Consider the following 12,875-nt stretch of genomic DNA (forward strand, 5'->3'; position numbering starts at 1 on the left):
GTTCTATCTGGGCCGGTCGTCGCGGCAGCTCACACCTGTAATCCCAGCACTTTGGGAGACCAAGGCAGGTGGATCACCTGGAGGTCAGGAGTTCAAGACTAGCCTGGCCAACATGGTGAAACCCCATCTCTACTAAAAATACAAAAAAATTAGCCAGACATGGTGGCGGCTGCCTATAATCCCACCTACTCATGAGGCTGATGCAGGAGAATCACTTGAACCCAGGAGGCAGAGCTTGCAGTGAGCTAAGATTGCGCCACTGCACTCCAGCCTGAGCGAGAGTGAGACTCAGTCTCAAAAAAAAAAAAAAAAAAAAAAAGGCGGCCGGGCGGCGGTGGCTCACGCCTGTAATCCCAGCACTTTGGGAGGCTGAGGTGGGCGGATCACGAGATCAGGAGTTCGAGACCAACCTGACCCACATGGTGAAACCCCATCTCTACTAAAAATACAAAAATTAGTCAGGCGTGGTTACGCGTGCCTGTAATCCCAGCTACTTGGGAGGCTGAGGCAGGAGAATTGCTTGAACCTGGGAGCCAGAGGTTGCAGTGAACCAAGATTGTGCCATGCACTCCAACCTGGGCAACAGAGTGAGACTCAGTCTCAAAAAATAAATAAATAAATAAATAAAATGTTGTATCTTTGCTGTTCCACACAGAAGCCATTGGACATGTGTGTGGTCACCGGGCATTTGACATGTGGCTGGTGCAACTGATGAATAGAATGCTTAATTTTATTAAATTGAAGTGAATATAAATTTAAATATAAAATAAATTTAATAGGCTTATTTTTATTTTTACTTTTTTGAGACATAGTCTCACTCTTGCCCAGGCTGGAGTGCAGTGGCATGATCTTGGCTCACTGCAGCCTCCGCCTCCCAGGTTCAGGCAATTCTCCTGCCTCAGCCTCCCAAGTAGCTGAGATTACAAGCACCCACCACCACGCCTGACTAATTTTCATACTTTTAGTAGAGATGGGGTTTTGCCATGTTGACCAGGCTGGTCTTGAACCCCTGATCTCAAGTCATTTGCCCCCCTCAGCCTCCCAAAGTGCTGGTATTTCAGGTTTGAGCCACCGTGCCTAAATATAAATTTAAATATAAAATTAATTTAATAGATTCCAGGCCAGGTGCAGTGGCTCATGCTTGTAATCCCAGTACTTTAGGACTCCAGAGTGGGAGGATTACGTGAGTCCAAGAGTTGGAGACCAGCCTGGGCAACATGGTGAGACCCCCTCTCTATTACTACATACATATACACACACACACACACACACACACACACACACACACACACACACACTCTTATTTGAGCCAGAGTCTTGCTCTGTCGCCCGGACTGAAATGCAGTGGTGTGATCTCAGCTCACGCTAACCTCCGCCTCCCAGGTTCAAGCAATTCTCCTGCCTCAGCCTCTCGAATAGCTGGGATTACAGGCACCTGCCACCACGCCCGGCTAATTTTTGTAAAAAAAAAAAAAAATTTTTTTTAGGCCAGGCGTGGTGGCTCACACCTGTAATCCTAGCACTTTGGGAGGCCGAGGAGGATGGATCACCTGAGGTCAGGAGTTCAAGACCAGCCTGGCCAACATGGTGAAATCCCCCCCCTCTACAAAAATGCAAAAACTAGGCCGGGCGCGGTGGCTCAAGCCTGTAATCCCAGCACTTTGGGAGGCCGAGACGGGTGGATCATGAGGTCAGGAGATCGAGACCATCCTGGCTAACACGGTGAAACCCCGTCTCTACTAAAAAATACAAAAAAACTAGCCGGGCGAGGTGGCGGGCGCCTGTAGTCCCAGCTACTCGGGAGGCTGAGGCAGGAGAATGGCGTAAACCCGGGGGGCGGAGCTTGCAGTGAGCTGAGATCCGGCCAATGCACTCCAGCCTGGGCGACGGAGCGAGACTCCGTCTCAAAAAAAAAAAAAAAAAAAAAAAGCAAAAACTAGCCAGCATAATGGCGGGTGCCTATAATCCCAACTACTCAGGAGGCTGAGGTGGAAGAATCACTTGAAACCGGGAGGCAGAGGTTGCAGTGAGCTGAGATCGTGCCACTGCACTCCAGCCCGGGCAACAGAGCAAGAATCCATCTCGAAAGAAAGAAAGAAAGGAAAGAGAGAGAGAGAGAGGGAGAAAGAGAGAGAGAGGGGGGGAGAATGAGAGGAAGGAAGGAAGAAAGAAAAAATAAACAGGGACTGTGCAAAGGCTGAAAGGAACCTGGGGCACTCTCAGAAGAGCTAACTTTTTTTTTTTTTTTTTTTTTTGAGACGGAGTCCAACTCTGTCACCCAGACTAGAGTGCAGTGGCACAATCTCTACTCACTGCAACCTCCGCCTCCCGAGTTCAAGCAATTCTATTCTCCTGCCTCAGCATCCCGAGTAGCTGGGACTATAGGCACACACCACCATGCCCAGCTAATTTTTTTTTTTTTTTTAAGTTTTAGCAGAGACAGGGTTTCACCATGTTGGACAGGCTGGTCTCAAACTCCCGACCTCTGGTGATCCATCTGCCTCAGTCTCCCAAAATCTTAGGATTACAGGCGTGAGCCACGGCGCCCGGCCAGATTACAGGCCATTTTAATCATTTGTAAGTGCACAGCTCAGCAGTGTAAAGCACACACACGGTCGTGCAGCCGTCACCAGCACCATCTCCAGAATTTTCCCATCTTCCCAAACTGAATTTCTGTCCCCATGAAACACTCACTCCCAGTCCCCTCCCCACCCCCTGGCACCCCCCAATCTGCTTTCTGTCTCAGTGAACCTGACAACCCTAGGACCTCCTAGGAGTGGATCACCCAGGGTTTGTTCCTCTGTGATTTCTCCTAGCACGACGGCAGGGGTAACTTTCATCGGGTGCTGAGTAAGCGGACCCATCGTCTTCAGGCCCCTGGGTGTATGAGCTCATCTCACCCTCACACCTACGCTACTGCAAAAACAGAGAGACATGTGTCCTGCCTGAGGCCACACAGCCAGGATTCAGACCCAGGCAGCCCACTTGCAGGGCTTGAGGGAGTCAGCTCCACACCTTGCTTCCCATCACGGTGGAAAAAAGACCCCAGTCCTCACCCTCAGCCAACACCTCCCTCCATCCCTGCAGCCCCTGCCCCAGCTGGATGCCTGGCCTCCAGGCTGCTGGACTACTGCAGTGAGAAAAAACAGTCTCTATCCGTGCTGCAGGCTACCCAGCAGAATCAGTGCCTGGGGCGTCCTGGCCCAGACCTAGCCCCTCCCTTCCCCTCCTCCCCGCCACCCCCAGGCTCACTCACCTCCTGGGTCAGGAAGGGGATAATCTGAGCGCAGATACCGCTCAGACGCTTCACAATCTCCGCCTGGCAGGAAGCAACAAGAGGAAGCTTGGAGAGGGGTAGAGATTTGCAACCCAGCTCTGGACTCCCAGGCGGACCAGGTGCTTGCAAAGCTGAAGGGTTGGGGAGGTGGCGCCCGCAGATGCACAAGGGGAACTCAGGCCAGCATGGCATGGGCCGAGGCAGGCGGGATTCAGAGCCCCACCAGGCTGTGTGCTCAGCTGAGCGAGTCCCAGGGTGGCCTGGAGCTGGGAAGACCAGGGCTGAGGTCCTAGGAGTCACAGATACACCACCTGCCAGACGTACACCCGCTAGGGATTTGCAAGAGGCAGATGCTCAGGAACCCAACTCAGATGCAGACACTGAGGTGCTGGGCTCAGCTGAAACAAAGGAAAGGGGCCTCCGCCCAGAGTCCCAGATTCCAGCCCTGGCTGGGCCCACATCTCTCCCAGGCAAGGCTCCTCTCGGTCTCCTCCACTTCCCAGGGCTGATCTACCAGCTGAGGCTGCTTCCAGGTGGAGATCTCAGCACTCCACACTCAAGGGAAGGGTTTCATCTGGAGAGGGTCTGGGCCCAGGTGCCTCAAAGAGGCTGAGCAGAGGAGAAGGCACGTGGGTGGGGAAGGGGGCGGCATACAATGGCCGCGGGCTTCGCCTCTGCCTGAGTTACAGGTGTGCTGTGTGTCTGGTGGAGTCTGTGTCTCCTATTACCACCAGGAGGGTGAAACCGGGATCCCAGGGTGTCCTGCACCCCCATAAGGGGATCTATTGCATGCACCCATGCGACCATGCCATGCTTCAGCAGACAAGCCCCCTCCTACCCATATCAGAACCAACAGAGCCCCCACACATGCAGGAAAGCATGCCAGGGTGGGCACCCCCAGGCACCCCACACTCCCAGCCCACCCCCTTCTCCTTTCCAGACACCAGGAAGTCCCAATACAAGGCTCTGCTCATTGATTCGTAATATTCTGATAGAATCTAAGAGCCCGTGAAGCTCAGAAGCTTGGGACCCCTTTCATCCCTTTACAAACCACTGGCCAGTCTCAGGATCTCAGGGTGAAGCATGGACCACTGAAGTCAATTTTAGAATCTTTGGGTCTATTGGCCGGGTGTGGTGGCTCACGCCTGTAATCTCAGCACTTTGGGAGGCCGAGGCAGGCGGATCACCCGAGGTCAGGAGTTCGAGACCAGCCTGGCCAACATGGAGAAACCCCGTCTTTACTAAAAATACAAAAAATTAGCCAGGCATGGTGGCAGGCGCCTGTAATCCTAGCTACTAAGGAGGCTGAGGCAGGAGAATCGCTTGAACCCAGGAGTTGGAGGTTGCAGTGAGTGAAGATTGGGCCATTGCACTCCAGCCTGGGCAACAAGAGTGAAACTCCGTCTCAAATTTAAATTAAAAATTTTAAATTAAAATTAAAATTAGCCGGGCGCGGTGGCTCAAGCCTGTAATCCCAGCACTTTGGGAGGCCGAGACGGGCGGATCACGAGGTCAGGAGATCGAGACCATCCTGGCGAACACGGTGAAACCCCGTCTCTACTAAAAAATACAAAAACTAGCCGGGCGTGGTGGTGGGCGCCTGTAGTCCCAGCTACTTGGGAGGCTGAGGCGGGAGAATGGCGTAAACCCGGGAGGCGGAGCTTGCAGTGAGCTGAGATCCGGCCACTGCACTCCAGCCTGGGCGACAGAGCGAGACTCCACCTCAAAAAAAAAAAAAAAAAAAAAAAAAAAAAAAAAAAAAAAAAAAAAAAAAATTAAAATTAAAAAAAAATTTTTTATCTCAAAATAAAAAAAATAATCTTTGGGTCTATCTCAGAACCTTGAGATCACAAGTTTAGGAACAGCCTCAGAACCTTTTAACACATCTCAGCACATAGATAAGACAATCTCAGAACCCTGAGGTCTGTCTCACAACCCTGAGGTCTCACAACCCTGAGGTCTATCTCTGAACCTTCAGGTCAATCTCAGAACCCTGAAGTCAATCTCAGAACCCTGAAATCTATCTCAGAGCCCTGAGGGCTATCTCTGAACCTTGAGGTCTATCTCAGAACTTTGAGGTCTATCTCAGGACCTTGAGGTCTACCTCTGAACTCTGAGGTCTATCTCAGGATGTTGCGTTGAGGTCTATCTCTGAACCTTGAGGTCTATCTCAGAACCCTAGGTCTATCTCAGAACCCTGAGGTCTATCTCTGAACCTTGAGGTCAATCTCTGAACCTTGAGGTCTATCTCTGAACCTTGAGGTCCATCTCAGAACCTGAGGTCAATTTCAGAAATTTGAGTCTATCTCAGAACCCTGAGGTCAATCTCAGAACCCTAGGTCTATCTCAGAACCTTGAGGTCTATCTCTGAACGTTGAGGTCTATCTCAGAACCCTAGGTCTATCTCAGAACCTTGAGGTCTATCTCTGAACCTTGAGGTCAATCTCTGAACCTTGAGGTCTATCTCTGAACCCTGAGGTCAATCTCTGAACCTTGAGGTCTATCTCTGAACCCTGAGGTCAATCTCTGAACCTTGAGGTCTATCTCTGAACCCTGAAGTCTATCTCAGAACCCTGAGGTCAATCTCAGAACCCTAGGTCTATCTCAGAACCTTGAGATCCATCTCTGAACCTTGAGGTCTATCTCAGAACCCTGAGGTCAATTTCAGAAATTTGAGTCTATCTCAGAACCTTGAGGTCAATCTCAGAACCCTAGGTCTATCTCAGAACCTTGAGGTCTATCTCTGAACCCTGAGGTCAATCTCTGAACCTTGAGGTCTATCTCTGAACCCTGAAGTCTATCTCAGAACCCTGAGGTCAATCTCAGAACCCTAGGTCTATTTCAGAACCTTGAGATCTATCTCAGAACCTTGAGATCTATCTCAGAACCTTGAGGTCTCTCTCAGAACCTTGAGGTCTACCTCAGAACCTTGGATCACACTGAGAAGCTTTGGAAGAGGCTCAGAGCCTTATGGCACTGGGGTCAGTCTCAAAGCCCTGAAGACAGCCACAGAGTTTTGAGGTCTATCTTGGAAAAGTGGGGTCACAGTCTGAACCATGGCATCAAATTCAGGGCCTGGAGAACAATCTCGGAACCTTCCAGCCAATCACACTGAGACCAGTCTGAGAAGCTTCAAAGCAGGAACAGAACCTGGAGTCCATTTCAAAACTTCAGACGCTCTGGGCTGAAAGGGACCTCGAAGAGTGGTCATCCAGCCCCCTCCCAGGACAGAAGTCACCTCCACAGCCTCCCTGGCCTGGCTGTCCTGCCTCTGCTATGTGCCCTCCTTGATGGGGATGCCTGGTGGCCCCTGCCCACTGCCTGCCTCTCTGCTGGACACTCCAACTGCTGGCTACTGTCTTCAGAAGTTGGGACTCATTTTCCTTCCTTGAGGCTGAAATGTGCCTTCCTGGTCCCAGATGGGCCCTCTGTGACCTCTGCGGAGATTTCAGGATGAGACCCGTGTTCCCTAGGTCTGCTGTGGCCCTGGCTGCCCACACTGGGTCCCTCCCAGGGCTTCCAGAACCCCACCCTCCCTCCTGAACATGCTTAACACCAACCCAGTTACCTGCTTATGCATTTCAATGTTGAGCCCATAAGACATCTCATAATACTGAAAAGGAAAAACCAAGTAAGAACCTCTGCAGTGGAGATGGGTGCCCTCCTCCAGACAGGTGATGCCAGGGTCTTCCAAGAGCCCCCAGGTTCGGGAGATCACAGCAGGACGCAGAGCACCCCCAGCTCCACGGGGTCTCAGAGGAGAAGCCCAGAGGAGGAAGCCGGGGTTCTGCCTGGAAGGGCCCCCTCTACTCTCCCCAGAGAGGCAGGGCAGGTAGGAAGCGTCCAGAGGCCCTGGCCCCATCAGGCGAGGGGTCCTCCCTGTCTCCCTGTTCCCGGAGCTGGGTGGACCCTCCGAGAGAGAGACCTTGAAATCCCAAATCCGCCCAATGTACAGACAGGGAAGATGAGGCTCGGAGAAGGGCAAGGACCTACCTACCCCAGAGTCCACCGTGGCTCAAAGCCCTGCCCGCCTCTCCCCGCACCCTGGCATCATAAGTGCCCTCACCATGACATAATGTCGCTGCATTTCCGTCTTCTCACTGGCTAGCTTCTCACATTCTAGCTTGAGGCTGGGAAGGAAAGAGAGGGCAAGGGGCTCCTAACCGCCCCATGTGGGCCGGCTTCCAAAGTGAGGGGCTGGATCTCCCCCTCCCGACTTCCTTACAGACTCCCTCCCTCCTCCCAGCACCTCCTGTCCCAGTCCCTCCCCGCCCCTTCCTGGGCTCCCAATGCCCCAGCTCTGACTGTCCCCAGACCCCTCTGCACCTGCGCTTTCACCTGGAGGCCTTTCCCGCGCCCCGGGAGCCCCTCCTCCCCGCCCCGTACCCCGGAGGCCCCGCCCCGCGCCCAGGTGAACTCCCGCGGCCCCCGGGGCGGCCCCCCTCACCTGTGGTACTGAGCCTGGAGAAACTGGAATTCTTCTTTGATGCGGTCGCAGATCTCCAAGATCGAGAACTTGAAGGGCTGGCCGGACTGGAGCGGGGTCTGGGGGGGTTTGGGGAGGGACGTCAGGGTCTGAGTTCCAGGACACCAGGGACCCCCTCTCCGCAGCCCCCACTCACCGGGTGCCTTCCCTGGGGGTACATCCTGCCGATCCGGGAAGCCCTCCAAGCGCCACCAGAGCTTGATGATATGGAGGCTGCAAGAGTGGGGGAGGCTGAAGTGGGGTGGGGGGGAGGCTGCCCGAAGAAAGAGGGAGGAGGGAGAGGCGGCGCGGGGCAAGGGACCCTGGAGTCCCTGGCGCGCCCCCAAGCGCGCGCGCCCGGGGTCGTGGGAGCCCCTCCCCGGGCCGGGGCGCGCAGGGCGAGCGGGGCGGGCGGGAGCAGCGGCCGGGGCGGGGGCGCGGCGAGGGCGGCCGCGGCAGCCGGCGCAGAAGGTCGGGCGCGCCGCGGCCGGGTTTCGGCGGCGGCGGCGGCGGCGCGGGCGGCGGGCCCCGCGCGGAGCCGCCTCCCTCCGGCGGGGCTCGGCCGGGAGCCGCGGGCTGAGCCGCCTTAAGGTGGCGCCGCCGCCCCCACGCACCCGCGGCCCGCCCCGCGCCCACTCCCGCGCGCGCCGCCCCTCTCCGCGCCCGCGCGTCCCGGCCCCCGGGCACCCGCCCCCTTCCTTCAGTCCCTGGGCCTGTGGGGAAACTGAGGCCGAGTGGGGAGGCGCCCAGTGCCGCAAAACAGGGTCCCCACCCCCTCCCGGAGGGGCGGGAGGAGAAACACCAGTGAAGAAATTCACACCGCGTTACCCACCGTTGCGGGGGCTTGCGGAGGGCGGGGGCCCCTCTGGAGTCGGAAATGGCTTTTCTGAGCAAGTGACATTGGGCTGAGATGGAAGGGTCAGGAGGACGCAGCCTTGCCAAGCGCTCGCTCGCAGGGAGCCCTGCCAGGAAGGGAATCTCACAGCAAACACCGCCTCCCAGATCGGGCTGGGCCCTCACCCTCTGGGGGCCTCAGTAGTCTCTGCAAAAGGTCAGGGATGGTGCACGATCTTTAGTGTTTAATTTTTTGCAGAGATAGGGTCTCACTATGTTGCCCAGGCTGGAGTACAGTGGGGCGATCATGGCTCACTGCAGCCTCGAACTCCTGGGCTCAAGCGATCCTTCCCCCTCAGCTTCTCGAGTAGCTGGGACTACAGGTGTGCACCACCATGCCCAGTTAATTTTATAATTTTTTGCAGAGATGAGCGGGAGTGTCTCACTATGTTGCCCAGGCTGGTCTTGAACTCTTGGACTCATTCCTCTCTCTTCGGCCTTCCAAAGTGCTGGGATTACGGGCGGGAGCCACGGCACTAGGTACTACACTTACATGAGATGGTGCATGAACGCCCTCAGCCTTTCCCTACACAGAGCAAACTTCCACAGATAGGAATTGTATTCCTACTGCCATCACCAGTGGACTGGGCTGTCTCCCTTCTCAGACTGGGTTTCTTGAAGGCAGGGGCCATGTCCCACTTAGAACTGGAAGAACCACAGCTCTGCCGTCAGACTCAAGTCTCTCCCAGGGCAAAGGCTCCAGCCCCGACCAGAAACCACAGACATCCAGCCAGCATTCTTCAGGCCCACCCGGGAAGTTCTTATTCTCTCCGGAGAAACCTCAGGAGAGGTTCGTAAAGTCAATCAACAAACATGTACTGAGTGCATACTGTGGACCACACACTGCAGTAGACACTGGGGCACAGCTGGGAACAAAACAGGGGAAAATCCATGCCCCTTGATCATGCTTGGACCTGTGTCCTTAGATGAACGAACACCTAACGGTACCTAAGGGTTAGGGTTACAAACACCCATTTTTGTAACGGGCACAAGAGCCCTTGTCAACGGGCCAGGTCAATGGGCCAAGAGTGGTGGGTCATGCCTCTAGCCCCAGCACTTTGGGAAGCTGAGGAGGGAGGATCGCTTGAGCCCAGGAGTTCAAGACCAGTGTGGACAACGCAGCGACAATACAAAATAAATGTTTGCATTTTTTGTATCTCTACCAAAAAATGCAGAAATAATTAGCCAGGCATGGTGGTGCACACCTGTAGTCCCAGCTAGTTGGGGGGCTGAGGCAGGAGATACCTGAGCCCCAGGAGGTCGAGGCTGCAATGAGTAGACATCACATCACTGCACTCCAGCCTGGGTGACAGAACACGACCTTGTCTCAAAAAAAAAAAAAAAAAAAAAAAAAAAAAAGCCCTTATCAAATTTAAAGCCATCGTTTTCCAGCCCACAGATATTTACGGAGCACCTACGACGTGCCAGGCACCCTTCCAGGCACTGGGATTATAAGGGTGGATAAAGGAGACAGATCCCTGCCCTCTCTGAGTTTGTGGGATGTGAGTGACAGGCTAGGCAGATTCACAGATTGATAATTATGGGTCTATTTGTATAGACAGAGGAAGAGTTTAGGGGCCAGTGATAGAGATTAACAAGAGGAAACCTGCTTATCGGGGGTGTCTGGGAGAGGGCTCTTGGGGGAGGGTAGCCTTGGAAATGAGACCTGAACGATGAGGTTGGGCAGCTCTGGGAAGGGAGGAAAAGAGAGAGCCTGGGATAAAGATACAAGTGTGTGTGTGTGTGTGTGTGTGTGTGTGTGTGTGTGTGTGTGTGTGTGTGTGTGTGTGTGTATAGTACTCACTGGCTCCCTATTGTCCTCAAATCCAAACTCGTCTCTCTTCCCACAAGGTTCTGCACAAAACTCCCCCTTTTCCCCTTGATGATCTCTTTTTTCACGTTTTGTTTATTGTCTCTGGAGTGCAGTGGTGCGATCTCAGCTCACTGCTGCAACCTCTGCCTTCTGGGTTCAGGCGATTCTCCTGCCTCAGCATCCCAAGTAGCTGGGATTACAGGCACCCACCACCAAGCCTGGCTAATTTTTATATTTTTAGTAGGGATCGGCTTTTGCCATGTTGGCCAGGCTGGTCTCAAACTCCTGACCTCAGATGATCCACCCGCCTTGGCCTCCCAAAGTGCTGCGATTACAGACTTGAGCCACCGTGCCCAGCCCACAGTGTGTTTTGGATGTGAGTATGTTTACTCGGAGGTTGTTCGAGTCCTTGTTTGTCTCCCTCACCACGAAGAAGGCTGTGGAGGGACTGAGCCTGTCTAGGTCCCTGCAGGGCCTGGCACACGGCAAGTGCTCAATAACCAGCCTAAAGCCAGAAACCACTGGCCTCATTCCCTGCTCAGAAATTCTCACAAACAGGGAGAGCCATCATTCCACGTTGCCAAGAGCCTGTGATTCCAGGTTCTTGGGGGTCTGTGAAGTGCTGATTCCAAACCCTTTCCAGCAGGTGTTTCACTCCCCTGGGAGGCCAACATCTCCCATGCCAGGACCTTGAGCACACATAGTGGCATCCGTCCTCATTGTCTGCAACTGTCCACACCCCACATCTTCCTTCTTGGTTTTTTTTTTGTTTGTTTGTTTGAGACAGAGTCATGCTGTCATCCAGGCTGGAGTGCAGTGGCATGATCTCGGCAGACTGCAACCTCCGCCTCCCAGATTCAAGCGATTCTCTTGCCTCAGCCTCCCAAGTAGCTGGGATTACAGATCTCGGCTCACTGCAACCTCCGCCTCCCAGGTTCAAGTGATTCTCCTGCCTCAGCCTCTCCGGTAGCTGGGATTACAGACACACACCACGCCTGACTAATTTTTTTTTTTTTCTGAGACAGAGTCTCGCTCTCTCACCCAGGCTGCAGTGCAGTGGCACCATCTCAGCGTACCACAAGTTCAGCCTCCCAAGTTCACGCCATTCTCCTGCCTCAGCCTCCTGAGTAGCTGGGATTACAGGCGCCCGCCACTGCACCCGGCTGATTTTTTGTATTTTTAGTAGAGACAGGGTTTCATCGTGTTAGCCAGGATGGTCTCCATCTCCTGACCTCGTGATCCACCCACCTCGGCCTCCCAAAGTGCTGGGATTACAGGCGTGAGCCACCGCGCCCAGCTAATTTTTGTATTTTTAGTAGAGACGGGGTTTTACCATGTTGGCCAGGCCAGGCTGGTCTCAATCTTCCGGCAGCTGATCCACCCGCATCGGCCTCCCAAGTGCTGGGATACAGGTGTGAGCCACCGCATCCCTCCAGATCTTCCCTCTTCTGCCAAAGCCCCTGGCTCTGGAAACCCAGTGGCTCCTTCTCCACCTCCATCGCAACACTTGCTCACAGCAGCCTCACCTCCCTCTGCAGGGCTCTCCTGTCCTGGCGGCCCTCGTCCCTCTCTAAGCACAGGTGTGGTGGCTCAAACCTGTAATCCCAGCACTTTGGGAGGCCAAAGAGGCCAGGAGTTTGAGACCAGCCTGGGCAACGTAGCGAGACCCGCATCACCCGCCCCGCCCCTCGTCTCTACAAAAAAATAATAAACATAGGTCTCTGTCCTTCCTTAGCCCGGTCACCTGAATGTCACCTTGACCCATACCTCTGGCTTCCAGGGCTCTGAGACACCGCCTCCCCTTGAGGCTTCAGTGACTGCCTCATGAGGAAGACTGCAAGCTCTGGCTCCACCTCTGGTTCCTACCCTGAGATCCAGCCCTGTGCGTCCAGCCACATCTCCCCTAGAGGTTCCCCAGATCTCAGACTCTTACCCCCTGCTCCTGTCAGGGTCCCCACACACAGCCCCCCAGATACTCCAAACCAGAGCATCAGCCTAGTCCTCTATTGCCAGCACCAATCCTGCAATCCTCCTCCTTTCTCCCCGCCCCAGCAGCCCCCACCCTGGCCAGGCCTTTGTCCTCTCTCCCATCTGGACCACAGCCACCTCCTCCCTCTGAGCAGCCTTTGTTTTTGGTGAGCTTCAGTTGGAGCCTGGCCCTCCTTCCCTCAAACCCTCCCCTGGCTCCCTATTGCCCTAAGGACAAATGCCCAGGTCTTCAGCCTAGCACTGGAGCCTCTGCATCCCTGCCCCAGCCAGCTTCACCTTCCTCCACCAGATCACACCACACCCCCAGCCCCTCCAGCCACCCTGACCAGATTACCTAATTGGTGCCCTTTCTTTCCCACCTCCGGGCTTTCCCTGCTTGTTATCTCTTCCTGGAATTCCCTCCCCTCCTTTTATGGCTGGAGAAAGTCCATTTTCTC

At 54.6% G+C, this 12,875-nt stretch overlaps 1 protein-coding gene across 6 annotated transcripts in view; it reads right to left on the reverse strand.

The window, feature by feature from the left end:
- Nucleotides 1-12,875, reverse strand: part of TLE2 (TLE family member 2, transcriptional corepressor) — a 46,291-nt gene that overhangs the window by 27,177 nt on the left and 6,239 nt on the right. For 2 of the 6 annotated variants that reach the window (XM_030935455.1, XM_030935454.1), the window contains exons 1-5: nt 7,900-8,299; nt 7,725-7,822; nt 7,344-7,407; nt 6,846-6,890; nt 3,257-3,319 (exon numbers count right to left, since the gene is read on the reverse strand). In XM_030935455.1, the coding sequence (XP_030791315.1) occupies nt 3,257-3,319; nt 6,846-6,890; nt 7,344-7,407; nt 7,725-7,822; nt 7,900-7,923 (294 nt within the window). In that variant the 5' untranslated portion in view covers nt 7,924-8,299. Of the gene's footprint in view, nt 1-3,256; nt 3,320-6,845; nt 6,891-7,343; nt 7,408-7,724; nt 7,823-7,899; nt 8,300-8,574; nt 8,620-12,875 lie in introns of those variants that run through there. The other 4 variants (XM_030935452.1, XM_030935453.1, XM_030935451.1 and 1 more) reach the window with 3 other exon arrangements.

The sequence above is a fragment of the Rhinopithecus roxellana genome, chromosome 8, assembly GCF_007565055.1.
Source record: "Rhinopithecus roxellana isolate Shanxi Qingling chromosome 8, ASM756505v1, whole genome shotgun sequence".
NCBI classification, from domain to species: domain Eukaryota; kingdom Metazoa; phylum Chordata; class Mammalia; order Primates; family Cercopithecidae; genus Rhinopithecus; species Rhinopithecus roxellana.